Consider the following 17,615-nt stretch of genomic DNA (forward strand, 5'->3'; position numbering starts at 1 on the left):
TAACCTAAATGGCAGGTTATTACATTTGCACAAACAAGATAAAAGCAGAGAAGGTAACAGGAGATCTGGCCAGAGAGCGGTGGTTGGGTACAAACATCATCACCCTGCTGTGCCGTGGGCTCTGAGTCTGGCTCCCCCATCCCTTGCAGGCAGGCTGGGCAGGCAGCCAGGCACACACCCCGACGTGGCTCTGCAGAATGACCACAGGGGGGTGGCGAACAGCCCTGTGTGTGTGTGTGTGTGTGTGTGTGTGTGTGTGCTGGCGTCCAGGGATGGGGTTAGGGCTTGTCTTCCTACAGTTCACTCCTCTCCCTAGGGCACACACTTGTTGGGGATCCATCAGCCCCCTGACTACCCAATTACGATGGGTCCCCCAGTAGCACACAAAACCTGCCTCCAGATCCCACTGCACCCCACACTCTTCCCCACTCATTGAGTAGATTTTTCAGTTCTTGGTTCATTTAGAATAACTGGTGATGTTTCTAACTAAGGCAAAGCTCAGAGCTCTTTAACTCTCTCATTCTAACTAACCCACTTTAGACAATGGGGCTCTAAAAATGGACCTTTCATTACCTCATGTTACAGGAGGCAATTCCAGCTCTTACATACAGAGTTAACAATGATGCCTCTACATCTCACCTGGACTGAGCACTAGGACAAATAGTTATTGAAGACCTATGTTACATACAAGGGACCATGCCACAAGCTGACAACGTCATTTGTGAACTCTATCCCAGCCACATGGAGTATACCTTCTAAGGCAGGACAGACGGAAACAACTAATTAATCAGGAATTACCTAATTAGAATTGAGATTGCTGCTGAGGAGAAACACAGAGTCCTATGAGGGGGAGGTTAGCAGGTGCTTCCCAGCAGAGGGATGTTACAGAAGCATTTAGAGTCACTCTCAAGGACAGAGAAGCAGAATTTAATTCTGGTCAGGGAGAAGGGAATGTGGATTAGGCAGAGGGAACCCCACAGCAAAAATCTGAAGCCGAATGAAGCTCAGCTCGGGAACCAAAAAGTTTACATGGTTCTCCAACCAATGGGAGAATGTAACACAGTGGCCGTAGTTAAATTTGGAGAAGCTCCGCATTTTGATCTTAACCCAAAAATGCAGTGAGAAACCACTCTTTGTTTACACTGGGGGGCTGGAGGGGAAGAGACACAATCACATTTGTGAATAAAAAAGTTAACTGGCAGTGGTTGGGGGGAGAGTTGATGGAAAAACCCACTTAGAAGGTGAAAGTCCTGGGTGACTTTGATTTAGGGGTTGGCCATGGAAGGAGAAGGCAACAAGATTTGAGAGGTCAGAGCAGCTAGAGCTGATGAATGATTACCTATGGAAGGAGAGAGGGGAAAAAAATCAATCACCTTCAAATTGGACTCTGGAGATCACAGGATGGAACAAACAGCTTACTCAAAGCTACCCCTCGAGCCAGGAGGGTGCCCATGTGGGCCCATGGCAGGGTCAGGAGGTAGGGCTCCAAACCTCCCATTTCTGCAGCAGCTCCGATCTACCAATTTTTTAATAGGAGGACCAAGTCTGAATTCATTTGAAGGAAGGATTATGAGGGATTACTCCTAACACAAGTTTAAGTCTACTTGTCCCTCTTTCTCTGCTCCTCCCCCTACTCTCTTTTTCTTTCTCTCTCAATTAAATAGATAAACAAAAATCTTTTTAAAAGAAAAATATTCCCTACAAAATGTAAAAACAAGTTTAGATGATACCTAAAAGCTAATGTTAGGAAAACACCTGAATCAGGAGACCTGTCATTGAAAACTGCGAGTCAGGGAAGCAGAGCACTTGAGGCTGGTTCCATCAGATCAAAATTTTTAATTCTCTCCTTTGCACAGAGGGAGAAAAATTAAATCAGGGGTTCACCCAAAGTCTCACACTTCAAACACAGCATAAAACTTAGCTGGGAAGTTTAAAAAAAAAAAAAATCCACATCTGCAGTCCTATCACCTGAAACAACTGTGGGTCTGCAATAGAGCCAGGAATATATTTTGTTTTTAAGCTTTCCAAGTGATTCCAATGCCCTGGCCAAGTTTGGGACCCCCTGAACTGAGGCAAGACCCCTCTGGCTCTAATCTTCCCTGATTCTGAGAATTCCTTTGGAGAACTCCCAGGTCCAATGTCAGAGTCCCTCCCCCTGCCTCCCACAAAACCTGATACTTTTTATTGTCTTACAACAAAAATCAGCCTTCTTATAATAATTCCAACAATGACAAAATAGAGTAAAATGTTGAAGTCCATACTTAAACCCACTCATCCTCAGAGAAACTCACAGGTAATTCTCATGCACATCTTTCCAGACCCTTACCTGAGCTTTCACGCATAATACATACACATGAACTTCGAGTTGACTGTTTCAGTTGCTTTGGGGTGTTTTTGTCTCACACATTGAAAAGGAAGAGGCCATACAAACTGTTCTCTGATTTGCTTTTGTTCATCACTGAAATCATCCCATATCAGAATACAGACTACTTTCTTCCTTATGATGGCCCAAGTGCTCTTCAACAGGATGGATACGCCCCAATGCAGGGATTTCTCCTACTGAGGGCATGTTCCTTATCCATTCTTCTGCATTTCACATTCCTCTCCTTGCTTTTCCACCCCACACATGTTTTTTTTTTTTTTTTAAGATTTTATTTACTTATTCATGAGAGACACAAAGAGAGAGAGAGAATGGCAGAGACATAAGCAGAGGAGGGAGAAGCAGGCAGAGCTTGATGTGGGACTCCATCCCAGGACCCCATGATCACGACCTGAACCAAAGGCAGATGCTCAACCACTGAGCCACCCAGGTGCCCCTCACCCCACTCCTGTTTTCCTTTTCTGTCCTTCCCACCCCAAATGACAGACACACTCTGTCCACTCATCCTGCTCTCAGTCTCTCACAAATCACTTCCTTCAAGGACAAAAGAAGCCTCTAACTAACACATAACTTGGAAGCTCTCACTCACATACCTTGTCCCTATTCATATGAATCTGCTCTCTTAAGTGTTCTCAGCTTGTGGGAGGACCAAACGTGAATAAGAAAGAATATGTGGGCAAAGATTTAGAAAACAGAAGACGTGTTTCTGTCCAGGCTCTGCCTTAAGATCAGTAGGACCCTGTCTTACTTGCATGTAAAATTAGTATGTTGGGCTAGGTCGTACTGAACTCTAACCTTCAAGCTGTCTGCAATGATAGGTCCACTTCCACCTTTTCCATGAAGGCTTTACAATTACTCTTAGCCACCCAGATTCCAAGCAGATGAGCAAACTCTTCATCACATTTCCTGTTTCTATTCTTCATTTCAGTGCCTAATTACATCTTGCTGGTAATGTTTGTTGATGGTCTCATAGGTGTATATATTTATCTTCCCATAATGATTCTGAGCAGCTCGAGGCCAAGGACAACCATGGAGATTGCATTTCCTTCCTTGCTCAACCACTTCAATAATGAAGACCATGGAAATCATAAACAAAGCGTACTCGGAGCCAGGGGTCAACCAACGAATTTCCACATGCCACTTATTCTTGTATATGTTTTATTGGAATGCAGCCATTTATTTAGGTATCGCCTATAGCAGCTTTCACACTACAAAGGCAGAGCTGGATAGTTGCAAAAGAAACCATATGGCCCACAAACTCAAAATATTTACTACCCGGCCCTTGACAGAAAAAAAAAAAAAAAAAAAAGCCAGGCAATACCTTCTCTGAGCAGTCCAAAAAAATGTCAAAAATGCAGGGACCAGGAGCCCATTCACTGGAACCCTCAGACATCCTCTAGAATCTAGCAATTAGTATTGAGTTCTTGACCTCCCTTACTGACACTCATTCCAGCTCACACACCAAATCTGATCCTTTTATCCCCTGCTTAAAACGTTTTTCCTATATGACTACCATAATTTTGTAGTCATACATTTATTGGTGTAGTGTGTCTTCTCGTCTGCACCACAAGCTCCATGAGGGCACAGACAGAGTCTATTTTACTATCCTAGCCCTCAAGGCCAGTATCCGACTCATGACATACCCAACAAGGGTTTGCTGACTGAATGAATGGATTTGCAGACCATAAATAATTAGAAGCAACAAATGAAATGGTGATGGTAGAAGAGGTTGCTGGAGCACAGGTATAAGACCACATGTGAGAAAGCCAAAGGCCTCCTCAATAAGGCCATAATAATTCAAGGGATAAAGCCGTCTGGCACCCTTCAGTGGAAGGGCAAGTAGTGTGCTTCACCTCCAAAGACACTGAGGCCACATCACTTTTTTAATAGAACCATAACTGGCTTCCAAGAATGATGCTCAGCATGGTGCTTATAATTACAAGCAAATGTAAAGAAGAATTTAAAACATCCCCCCTCATTTTATTAAAAAAACAAATGACACCAACTTGATATTTGGAATTGTTAGAAGTATTATGGGATTATCCTTCAAAAGTCATTTAGGTTCCGTCCTAGTTTAAACTTCAGTTATATGGAAAATTTCATTTATCCAGGACAACAATTTCACTGAAAATAATGGATAAGAGCCAAGTATCAGTGTGCCATCCCAAACTGTACAGGATATAGGGGTGCTGTAAATCCTTATTGAGTAACCAAAAGATCCAAACCCCAGGACAAAGCACAGTTCAGAAGAAGGAAGAAGTAGTTCTCAAGTAACCCGCTATAAAGGCTTCCAAGGCTTCCATGCTCACCTTGGTGGTCAATGTCACACTGGTCCTGTTGCCACTTGTCCTCTAGGGCTTTGGGATGGGACTGAGGACAAGAAACACCCAGATGTGCTAACACATGTGAGACTGCCGATGCCTATTTATCTTTAATGATTCTCATCCCCTGACCTCATCCTTCAAACAAGTGGGAAAAAAATTCCCTGCAGTTTACGAGCACAACATATTTATGCCATTCTTGTTCTGTATCAAATTCCAGTAATTTTTCATGGAAAATGAGTAAACTCAAGGCAGTGATAAACCGTTGTCTTCTCATAATGGGCAAGCAGGAAGACTGACGGTGAGTCTGCTATCAAAAATGTTTAATGGTCCAAAAAACTAATATTTTAAGAGGCATCTCATTACTGTGAGATTATAACAAAGATACAGCAAGCAAATTATTTCTAAGACGGTGACCATAAAACATGCCAACTAATAATCAAAAGGCAAAAGCCAGGCATAACAAGGCAGCCCCAGAATTTCTGACCATTTTATTATGAGAATCACATTAAATTTACAATCACAAGACCCTGACTGCTGGGAGTCCTCCAGATTTGAAGGGAAAAACGAATGATATAAAGAGGAAAACCTCCATTGGTAAAGCTTCCACAAAACACAGAACTGGGGGATCCCTGGGTGGCGCAGCGGTTTGGCGCCTGCCTTTGGCCCAGGGCGCGATCCTGGAGACCCGGGATCGAATCCCACGTCGGGCTCCCGGTGCATGGAGCCTGCTTCTCCCTCTGCCTGTGTCTCTGCCTCTCTCTCTCTCTCTCTGTGACTATCATAAATTTAAAAAAAAAAAAAAAACACAGAACTGTTCCTAGGTATGTTATATAAATATGGTCAGCTCTTGCATTTCCTATTATCTTCCCTGACTTAAAAAAGTCTTCTGTTGCTAAGGCAAAAGCAGGGACTGCTGCTAATGCCGGAGAATATAAAGAACGCCAAGGCTAGAATGTGCTGACTCCAGGACTGAAGGAGGCAAGCTCAGGGCACAGTGGGAAAAGGAAAAAAAAAAAAAAGGCAGGACTTAACCCAGATGCTGTGTTCCCTGGAACCTGCAATGCAGAGGAGCATGTGTGCGCAGCACACATTCCTTAGACCAGAGACTTTATCTCCTTCCACCCATGCCCACTGCTACTTCTGTAGGCTACGACCCCCACCTACATGGAGAAGCCACGTTAGAAACAAGACAGTGGCAAAGGTGTAGGGGGAAATACTCCTCTGTGCTCACTGAGGTTTATAGAGTCTTCATAGAAACCAAGGCAAAACTAACACCACCAGCCAGTGTAGCAGTTCCAGCAAGAAAGCATAAACAAAAACCTATTTTAGCCTCTTGTGTGCTCAGCAGGCTCCACTCTACCAGGGGTTCTTGGCAAGTGACCCAACCTGTTTGAGGAAACCTCGTTTTCCTCATCAGCATAGTGCAGATAATGGTAACACTTACCCTCCTAAGATTGTTTTCAGAATTGTTAATAAAGCAGGTGCAACATGGGGACACAAGTCGCCCATATACTTTAGTTATTTTAACGATCACTCCTTCAACTTATCATATTACTATGGTTTAGCTTCATTCCCTTCGGATCAACCTTTTTTAAGATTTTTTTTTTTTTTTTTAATTTGAGAGATAGTGAGGAAAGGAGAAGCAGACTCCCCGCTAAGCAGGGAGCCCAGTGCGAGGCTCGATCCCAGGACCTGGAGATCATGACCTGAGCTGAAGGCAGACACTTAACTGACTGAGCTACCCAGTGGCCCCGGTACTAGACAATCTTTTAAAACACCCCAACTGAAATGCAAATGCCCAATTCCTGAGAAGTGTATCAGAGACCCCAGATTTTAAAAAGCTGTAGTCCTGAAACATCCCCTACTAGACCTGGAGCATTCTACAAAACAAAAAAAAATACAAACAAAATGCAGACTGCATGGTGATACGTTAAAAGACAAATAAGAACCAAGCAAGCAACACTTCAAAACAAGCTTAACAAGGGCGCCTGGGTGGTGAAGTCAGTTGAGCGGTGGACTCTTGAATTTGGCTCAGGCCATGATCTCAGGGTTGTGGGATTGAGCCCTGCCTCTGGCTCTGCGCTCAGCTTGGAGTCTGCTTGTCCTTCTCCCTCTGCTCCACCCTCCACAACTCTCTCTCTCTCAAATAAATTAATAAAGGCTTCAAAAAAGGCCTAACATATAAACAACATAGAACAAATGAGAAAACCAGGAGAGGAGAAAGGATTTTCTATTAATAAAGTGCACTTTAGACAAATGGAGCAGAATTTCAGCAAGCACTTTCCAGAATGAGTTTCCCTGATGGAGTCCCACAGGATGCTAATGACCTCGGATATAAAACACGGGGTGAACCAACCAGTTGCCTGCTTTTTTATAGTCCACAAGCTAAGAATGACTTCTACATTTTAAAGAGCTGCAGCAGAGACGCCTGGGTGGCTCGGCGGTTGAGCACCTGCCTCGGCTCAGGGCGTGGTCCTGGTCCCGGGATTGAGTCCCACATGGGACTCTGAGGGGAGCCTACTTCTCTGTCTATGTCTCTGCCTCTCTCTCTGTGTCTCTCATGAATAAATAAATAAAATCTTAAATAGATAAATAGCTGCAGCAGGGGGTGGGAATCAAAAGAAGAATAAAATTTTGTCAAAATTTTGAAATTCAGATTTCGGTGTCCACAAATCTTAAGTTTTATTGGAACGAGCCACACTCCTTCTTTGAGGCACTGCCCAGAGCTGTGTTCGAAGTACAAAGGCAGAGGTGAGTAGTTTCTGCAGAAACCACATGGCCCACAAAGCCAAAAATACTATTTAGCTCTGTACAGATGAAGTTTACCAAACCCTGGCCTAAAAGTTTAGGAAATGCTCCTGATGGCAGCCCTCACAGAGGCACAATTAATATTAGCCTGTTGATGGCTCCAGGAGGCCCAGTAGGGGGCCCAGCTGCAGAAAACAGTGACTTTGTTGAATCTGGCATTTCCCAAACTTATATGGCCATACAATCCTTTACTCACACAAGATGTATGAACATCTTGCAGAACATACTGAGGCAGTCTCCACCACCAACATGCTGCTGACGTCCAGAAAAGTCAACAAACCCAACCTTAAAAAGATCAAATATAAAATTCAAAGTAACCAGAATAGTTTATTTAAAGTATTGGGAAAGAGATCAATTTCTGACTATTAAAACAAAACCAATGGTGGGATGCCTGGGTGGCTCAGTGGTTGGACGCCTGCCTTCAGCCCAGGGCGTGATCCTGGGGTCCTCGGATCGAGTCCCACTTCGGGTTCCTTGCATGGAGCCTGCCTCTCCCTCTGCCTGTGTCTCTGCCTCTCTCTCTGTGTCTCTCATGAATAAATGAATAAAATCTTTAAAATAAATAAATAAATAATAAATAAATAAATAAATAAATAAATAAATAAAACAAAACCAATGGCAACAAAGGATACTCTCAGACCCAAAAAAAGGATACTCTCTGACACAAAAAGAGGTTTAAGAATATTAACCTAAATTTTTGTTATTGAATGTAATATTAAAAGTAGACTATAAAAATGTATGCCAGGGGCACCTGGGTGGCTCTGGCAGTTAAGTGTCCAACTCTTGATCTCTGCTCAGATCTTGATCTCAGGGTGGTGAGTTTAAGCCCCATACTGGACTCCACACTGGGCAAGGAATCTACTTTAAAAAAAAAAAAATTAGGGGCACCTGGGTCACTCAGTGGTTGAGCGGCTGCCTTTGGCTCAGGTTGTGATCCCAGAATACTGTGATAGAGTCCCCATCAGGCTCCCTGAAGGGAGCCTGCTTCTCCCTCTGCCTATGTGTCTGCCTCTCTCTGTGTCTCTCATGAATAAATAAATAAAATCTTCAAAAAAAAAGTATGCCATACATGGTTAATAAAAGCTTATAAACAAAAATGTAAAGAATTAATGGAAATGAGGTTAACATAAATTCCACTCACTAGTTGAGGCAGAGGATGACATGAGTTATTACAAAGGTAATTATTACACGGATAAATATACGACCATCCCTAGTGACTACTGAAGTACAAATGTGCACGACCAAGGACCCTTACATATCTGTATTAAAGCAGCATAAATAAATGAAAATTATAAACTCCAGTGTTGGCAGCCTGGTGGGGTAAAAGGCACATTTATAGTTCCTGGTGGCATTCTAAATTAATTCAGTCTTTCTAAAGACAATCTGGCAATGCACTGCTGGAGCCATAAAACCATTCATTCATTTCCTGTGACCCAACGATCCACTTTGGGCCATGCACCCCAAATATACCTCACTTTTGGGAACAACCCAAAAAGAAAAAGAGCAATTGATCTGTACAGAGACCATGTCATCAGCGCTGCTCCCTTGCAGAGCAATGACAGCACCTAAGCGTCTGTCCGACAACAGCAGGATGGCTCAACACAACACCAACCCAGAGGAGAGGTGGCATGGCAGGCCTGAAGTTTGAACTGCAGGAATCACAGGCCCCTCAAAGTCACTAACGTGTACCCAAACGTTGGGGCCCCCAAGCCCACCCAGGCCTCCCCCAGCTTTGCCCTTCAAAGTCATCAGGCCACCAAAGACTCAACTCAGGAACCAAAGAGTCAGCCATGACAGACAGTTGTCATGCTTTCCTTCGATCCCTGCCCTCTCACATCTCACCAGCAGTAGACCTTCTTCAAAATCTTTAAAATCGACCTAGTAATCCCCATCTTCACCGCCACCACCCCAGAACCATCATCTCCTGCAATCTCCCGCATCTCCACTTCCCCTTTTCCAATCCATCCTCCACAGAACTGCCAGAGTGATATTTAAAAGAAATCTCATTAAAACCATATTATAACTTTGCCTACAACTGTATGCCCAGCAACATCCTGACATGTTCAGACCTTAAAGGGCTCATCCAATCTGGTCCCTGCCTGCTCCACCTCAATCACACTCCCTTTGTCCCTGTTCACTAAGTGCCAACCGCAAGGCCTTCTTTCTCCTCTTTGAACACGTAGGCTCTTTCCTACCTCTGGGCCACTCTGCATGCTGTTCCTTCTCACTGGCATACTCTTCCTTCTGCTCCTTTAGAACATTACCCCTTTCTGTCTTTCCTGATAAACCATTAACTCCAAAAGGCAAGGACCACGAGTGGCCTTTTACTGTCACATACAGAAGTCTAGCAATGCCTGACATTTTGCAATGTAATTTAGCAATGCACCAGAAATATTTTTTAAATGAATTAAAAATATATCTCTGTGAGAAAAAAAATAGCTACATAAAGAAAAGCAGAGCTTAACTGTACATAAGTGTTCATATAATGTCAAAGAATAAAAATGAATTGGGAAGAGAAACCACACCCACTTAGGCCCTTCTAGTTGACAATTCACTTGAGTTTAAAATATCCTTTGTTAATAACTCAAATACCCTTCAGCTGTAGCTCAAAGTATTGAGATGTAGCTCCAGATCCAACTACCTTCTAACCTGTCTAGAATGAATGGTTAGTTTAGAGCAAGATCCTTCTGGAATTTATTCAACAATCATTTACTGCTTAACTACTCTGTGTCAGGGCATTAAGCCAAAAACACAAAGATGAATAGCACATTGTATGTTGTCTTTAAGAAGCTGAAATGGAGTAACAACATTGGCCCTGAGCATTTCAAGTGAGGAGTGAATTACACGCAAACCTTGTCTGATTTGGTATTTTTTTTTCCCAGACCAGATACACAAAACTCAAACCACAGAGGAGAGAGGGGCCATGGACTTGCAGAAATAAAAGGAAGAGCAAGGAGTGAACAATAACCAGTTAAATTATTCTGGAAACCTGTCACCATTTGCCTTTGAATCTTTTTTTCCATCCCCTGCTCCCCATTTCTCTTAATCCTGGTTAAGCTGACCTGGCCATACCTAGGATGAAATCAAATAATCATCGTCTCATGAGTTCTTTGGGAAAGCAGAATTTCCAACCTCTTTCCCAGAACCAATGATTAAATTTCTTCTCACTCTTTGCCTCGCTTTCATCCACTCAGCATCTACAATCTAGGGAGAGCCATGTTTAAAAGCCTGCTTAAGAGAATGCTAAAAGTGAGTGGGATAAACCACACACAAAAACATGACTTATGGGACCATGCAAATCAATCAGGGAGTTAAACCAGTTTCTAAGAGACCTGAAAAGTTAACAAAATAAATACTTAATAGCAGATGATGCAAACCTGTGCACTAATCCTATACAAATAATCAAGCTGGCAGCAAAGAAAACCCTACCCCATCCTCAAGTTCTCAGGATAAGTGAGTGAAAACTACTAACTAAGCAGAACCCATGTCACACTGTTACTCACTAAGCAAATATTTTTCAAAATGACCCACGTAGCAGGAAAGCAAAGCACCCATTCCCTATTTATAACATTTCAGTTTGCAAGAGTATCTTTCCATCTTAACCATGGCACCATTGCCCATCAGAGTCACACCACTGGAAAATGTTGGCCAAGGGCTCCACACCCTCTGCTTTCAAGCCACACACACACAGGTTGCTCTTACTTCCTAATCAGCTCTCCTGGCTAAACTTCCAAAGCGCCATCACGGAGCAGAACTGCTTCCCAGAGAGAAAGGGAATGAGCAGCTCTCGGGTAAAATCATTCCCTTCACAAGAAAGAAAATTCCAGTAAATTAAGCTTATTTGTCCCCTGCCCACAACTTGGCAGAAAAAAAGCAGTGGGTCTGAAACCACACGAACCTAGATCTGAATCCTCTCTCTGGCAGCTGCCAGTTGCTTGACCACAACTCAAACCCTTATCGATAAAATGGGGCTAATGCTACCATATCGTGGACTTGTAAGGTTTCCTGAGATCATTTGTAGAAGATATTCAACACAATGTCAATGGTAAATAATAAATAGGAGCTTAGTAATTCAATATAAATGATTAATATTAGCAGGCATTAATATTTCCCCTCTCTGGGCTCTCAGTGCTGAAGCCTTCTTGAAGCTACAGCTGCTCTCATTTGATTCCAGGACTTCCAGGCTCATTCCTCTCCTGCCTCCTAAATCCATTAAAGTCATGTTTCTTCTCCCAAAACAGCTCCAAAAGGCTGATCCACCAATCCCTTCCGGCGGCAGAAGGGCAAAGGGAAAACCGTGTAAAGATCAGAGAGTGAGCCTGGCTATGACTCAGCTTACAAAGCCCCCTCTCCTTTTTGTTGTGTTTGATTTGTTCTTTAGTTTAGAACAAAACCTTAGACATAATTTTCAAACCTTCTGAAGATTTGAATCTTCTTCAATCTTCTAAAGAGATGGGACTACATAGCTCATATACACCTGCCTGAGGTCCCTCTGGGCAAACTCCCATCACTGCAAGCATCTGTCTCTACAAGGCCAGACACTGACATATGCGGGGAGGGGGGAATCCAGATAGCCAGAATCCAGAGAGAATGGACCATTCCTGGCGGACTTTCCACCTCTCCAGAAGAATGAGGTCAACAGCCTAAATATCAGTGGAACCATGGCTTTGAATCAACAGCCTGAATACCAGTGCGCCCCACCTCTCTGCAGGCCCAAAGTGAGCACACAGTCCCTGACATCGGCCAGGTTCCTCCCTGGTTATAACCTCTGCCCGGCTCCTCTCTCCTGCACTCGGCCTGGAAATGGGAGGTGGTAGGAGAGCCAGGTGGCAAGGATACAAGCCAAATTAAGATTCTTGTTTATTTTTTGGTATTTGACAAATACAAACACTGGGGCAAAGCAGGTATTTATGCATAAACTGGCCCCCTCTTTTTCTAAAGACTCAAAGCTCAATAGCTGCTATCCCAGCAGCAACAAAGCCCAGTGTCCTCATGCTAAGCGGGGATTCAATTTCGGGGGAACTCCCATTAAGGCTTCTGTTTTCATTCCATCAAACACACGTATCCGTGCCTGATGGTCCAGACTGAATCTGCTTCCAATGGTCATCGGGCATATGCCCAAAGGCGATGACATACCCTGGGCTCCTCCTGTCACAGAAGAGCAAGCATCTGAGTTTTCCAGGAAGTTGCCAGTGACCTGGCCTCCCCGGAATTTGCAGGCCTGTTTGGGGGAAGAAGGCCAACAGTGTTTAGTGCTTACTGGAAAACAGACATTGCCGTTTATGCGGTGGAAAGTCTCCGGACTCATACTGGCTCCTGAGTATCTGGCGATGCATCTGACTATTTCCCAGCACCAATCAGTCAGTCAATCAAGTTTCCTTAGGCCAACTGTGCATTATAAAGGGCTGGCGAAATACAAAACCAATTTGCAGCTGGTCTATGGAGTCACCAAAGCTTTACCCCTCAGGTACAGCTCAAGTGTGATGTCTCCACATTCTGATCTACAACCGACAAAGTACACAGACCATCTGTTGGAGCCTGCCCTGTAAGCCATGCCTCCTTGCATCTCTCCAAGAAGGCACACCTGGAGCAGGTACCTTCTGCAACCTGTCCTGGAATAGGGGCATTAACTATCTGGACCATACTCGGCGTGGTAGCCTTTGCACAGATGTAACCACACTAAAATATGTAAGTTAGCTGGTTGGTGGATCCATGTCTATCTAGTCTTGGGTTTTTTCCTCAATGTAAGGGAGTATATAGTATACAGTCCATGGCAAGGCATTTTTTTTTTTCTTGCTGCTTTTGTTTGCTTGTCTATTTTATTTACACTGGAGGTCTGTCTGTTTGGGGCTAAACCTGAGGCAGGTTTAGCCATATGTCTCCAGAAACCACTCAGATCGAGAAAGCTTGATCCTCTACTACACATTTTGACAACAAGAATGGGAGATTCATGGGGTAAGTCGGAAATCCTGCATTCCAGTAGCAGTCTGCCCTCCCTATACTGAGTAGAAGTCACTTTCCCTACCAACCCTAATGTATGTAATTCTATTTGGAGATTTGGGAAGGTTTTTCTTCTGCTGGCTTTCCAACTGATTAAACTAGCCCAAGTTACTTGAAGTGATTTAAAGATTTTAACATCAACCACATTTCGGGTATTACTCTGAGTCCATTTATCCACTGATTCCATATAAGCTCGTGAAACCCAACCAGCACTACTGATAGCCAGGTACGTTTTACGTACCCTATGACCTGTGCCTGCAGGGCAAGATCCAAATCCTAATTCACCCCTGGGTTCTCACAACCTGGTGCAGTGCCCCTCTCAGAACGGGTGCTCCGTGTAGGTTTGCTAACACAGAACCTCATGCACGTTAGCATCGATTGCCAACATTTTATGGGTCCAGGCAAAGCAAGCTCCCTGAGGGCAAGAGACCTCTCTGAGTGTGTCCTGTCATGCTGGACATTAAGGGCATTCCTTAACACTGGCACCAGCTTAAAGGCTTCCCTGATCCTCCCTCCAGATTTTTGCTTTTGGTCTGGAACACATGACATTTTTATCCTTCAGTTTGTGGTCTACTTCCATGTATGGTGCAGACACCTGGACTCATCAGAAACATAAGTACAAGGAGCAGGAACACTTTCTTCCAAAGGCACTCATGTAACTCTCGTTAATTTTCTGCCACACACCAAACCACCAGTCTCACCTTGGCTCCAGTGAGCCTTCTCTGTTGCTACATTTCATTGTCTAGCAAATCGGAGTTGTGAAATAGGTAATGTGGCAAAGGAGGGAGCAAGGGTATGAGCAAGGGTATGAGTCAGGCCCTCCCAGCTCCCAGCCCGAGAACCACCACTGGCCAGCTGTGCAGCCCAGGCACAAACCAATGAAGTTGGCCCAGCATCCATCTTCTCATCTGTAAAACGGAGATAACTCCTTCCTGCTTCACAGACAGGTGGGGAGTAAATGAAACACTGTATAGAAAGCATCTGACACACAGTAATTTATGGCATTATGTTAGGTATCATGATTCTTTTAAAGCTTATTAAAGCCTTATGAGAGTTCTCTTTCAGACAGTGAGCCAGTCCTCACAGGAAAAAAAAAAAAGTGTCAAAAATGATGACAGTAACAAATACTGGCACAAAAAGGAAAATACTGGAAAAACAATTGTAACTGAAAGCTGTAATAAACAGGACCTTTTATTGAGTTTATTCTTTTTTAATCTAACTGCAATATATGAATAGGACACTAGCTCCCCACCGCCCCCCGCAGTAGTGTTCTGAGCACCTGCCATGTTTAGCTGGGCTCCGGTGCCTGGTGTCTGTCATTTTCATATAGCTGAGAATCCCATTTGGAAAAATAATCCTTATATCAATATCATGAGAGCATTATTTTTTACAGGAGCAACACCTATCCTGGGGACTAGAGCTTGCAGATTGGGGATGGGAAAAAAAGAAAAGAAAAGACATTGCCTGCCCACCCTGCTTGGGGGTTACAGCCAAATCCCTGGTGATCCCTGGTACACCGTCTCCGTCAGCCCTGAGGACAACAGGGTCAACCCCAAGCCATTCCATGGTCTGAAGCAGAGCCTTTCTATTAGTTACCAAGAGAAGGAGGACTCTTGCTTTAGTTAACAGCTTAAGATTGCTTCTGAGCTCCTTAACAAAGTTCATTAAAAAAAAAAAAAAAAAAGACAGCCAAACTTAAATTCTCAGGTCTTCAGTTGCAAATCCAGTGCACAATTTTTGGATGAACTGAGTTTAATGGTTTAAGAAAAGGAATTGGGCTCTCTCTCAGTTGGCTAAAGTACCTACAGTTTCATTACATGGAGGCCTTACTTGAAAACACCGGTCTCATACTCAAATGTAAAATGAATGAAATAGCACACTGACTTAAGATTTCATCTAAGGGAGCAGACTCTGTGAGGCATGGAATAATGGGTTCTGTCTGAGGGACCGCATAGGCATGGGGTGGGTAGAGTGGTAGACGGAAGGAGGAACCTCAAGGACAGATCTACCTGCACTGATGTCAGGGTCAGTGTTCCCATGAACTGAAACGGATTTCTCTACACAGCAACACTGTCAATCCAGGTTCATTGCTTGAAGGGACCCCCTTACTGCTCAGCATCCCCCACACTTGTTTGGAGGATACAGATCTTGACTCTGCCATTACTATAAATGGGCGGAAAAGACTCTCTGAAAGGATCCTGCGACTTGCCTCATTATAAATGCTAACAGCACCAAACTTTTCTTCAGTCGCTTTCCCCCTTAAAATCCACACTCACACAGGGAACCAGAGCGTCTGTAGGGTGAATTCCCAGGCCATAGCAACTGCAATGCCCTGGGATCTAAGAGATCTTGGCCGACCAGGCATTAAGCCCTTTTTGGGAAGGAGACAGCAAGCCTGCCTTCTCCTTACACAGCCCTGCCGTGAAAACAGGCTCTGGTCTTTTGTTTTTGTTTGGGTTTCAGCTAAGAACCTCTGTCCTCCCTTCAGAGACAAAAAAAAAAAAAAAAAAAAAAGATAGGCATGGGAAGCTTACGGTGGCTCAGGGGTTTGATGTCAAATACATTTTCTTCCACCTAACCCGGCCCCTGCCCTCTGGCCTTTAGGAAGGGGGAAAGGATGTAGGGGAAGTTGGGGATAAGTTTTGGGTCAAGGGTGGTTTCAGGCTTTGACCAGGTGAGTGAGGGAGGGCTAGGTATGGGGCACGCCCTGGAGCTGAACGCTGCTCGGGTGCTCGGGTGCTCGGGTGCCGAGCGGGAGCCTGCTCCGCCTTGCGGGGTCACCTGCCTGAGCACAGGTGACTGGCCGAGGGACAGGAGACAAGCCTGGAGGGAGGGATTCCTCTTCCTTTATGCGGACCTGCCCCCCCTGCCCCCCCCCCATCCCCCGGGCCAGCGCGCTGGCTGGCTGGCTGGGAGCCGGCGCTCCGGCGACGCCCGAGAGTGGGTCTAGGGGCTCCGTTCGCGGCTCGCAGGAGCCGGGACCCCCGCCCCCCCCCCCCCCAGGCGAGGCGGCGCGGCGGGGACGGCGGCTGGCGCGCCGCTCGGGGTGCAGGTGCGGCCGCCGCTCGGGGGTGCACGGCCGCTGCGGTAGATCCCGACGTGACGCTGCAGCCGCGACTCGGCAGCCCGGGCCCGCACCACGCCGAGGGGGCCCGCACCACGCCGAGGGGGCGAGCCCGGGGATGCGCAGGACGCCTGCCGCGCCGCAGCCCGCCCCCGCCCCCGCCCCCGCCCGGCCCAGCGCTCACCAGGAGAAGGGCGCCCGCGACCATCGTAGCGCCGGCCGCGCGGCCGCAGGAGGTGCCCATGGCCGAGCCCCCCGCAGCTGGAGTCGGCGGCTGCTTCTGCCCAGCGCCGCACCCGCCGCCGCCGCCCGGGCCGGGCCGGGCGCCCATCTACCTCCGGCGCCCCATGTGCACTGCGGCGGCCGGGCGGGGGCGGGGGCGGGGGCGGGGGCGGGCTGGGGGCGGGCGGGGCCGGGGGGCGGCGGGCGGGGGCCGGGCGGGCTCGGGGGCTCAGCACCTGCCCAGCGGCGCGGCCGCCCGGGCGGGGAGAGGCAGCGGCCGCCGCGGCCCGCGCCCCCCGGTGCTCCCGTCCCGCAGCGGCCGCGGAGAAGCAGGCAGGAGGGCTGCGCGCGGGGCGGCGGGGGGCCGGCTTCCCATAGCGAAGCCTCCGGCCGCGGCGACCCCTCCACCGCTGCCCGCACCGGCCGGCGACGGACTGAGTCGGCGGCCGCCGGGCGCGGGCACACACGTGGTGGCGCCGGCGGGGCGGGGGATCGGCCCTTTGTGATGTCACCGGCAGGAGGCCGGGCTCTTTGTGCGGGCGGCGCGGGCGGGACACGGCGCCCCCCGGCGTCGGCCGGCGGAACTGCAGCCGCCCGCTGGGCCGCGGCGCCCGCGGCGGAGGGATCGCGCCCCTTGCCCCAATCGGCTTATTTTTCCTGACGCGATGCTGCTTGGTTGACTTAGTTGCTTAACCAAGTGACTTAGTTTACTTAAATTATTTCTGCGACAGGCACCGTTCTGCCGTTTTTGACGCAGTGATTAAAAACGGCCAGTGGCCACAGAACACCGCGGTCCCCCGCCTGCCAAAAACGCATC

The 17,615-nt window shown here is 46.6% G+C and overlaps 1 protein-coding gene across 1 annotated transcript in view; it reads right to left on the minus strand.

The window, feature by feature from the left end:
• TNFRSF21 (TNF receptor superfamily member 21) overlaps positions 1–16,922 on the minus strand; it is a 68,800-nt gene extending 51,878 nt beyond the window's left edge. The window contains exon 1 of the mRNA XM_025418975.3: positions 16,761–16,922. Within this exon, the coding sequence (XP_025274760.1) occupies positions 16,761–16,907 (147 nt within the window). The 5' untranslated portion in view covers positions 16,908–16,922. The remainder of the gene's footprint in view (positions 1–16,760) is intronic.
• Between the last annotated feature and the right edge of the window lie 693 nt (positions 16,923–17,615).

The sequence above is a fragment of the Canis lupus genome, chromosome 12, assembly GCF_003254725.2.
Source record: "Canis lupus dingo isolate Sandy chromosome 12, ASM325472v2, whole genome shotgun sequence".
In the NCBI taxonomy this organism is placed as follows: Eukaryota; Metazoa; Chordata; class Mammalia; order Carnivora; family Canidae; genus Canis; species Canis lupus.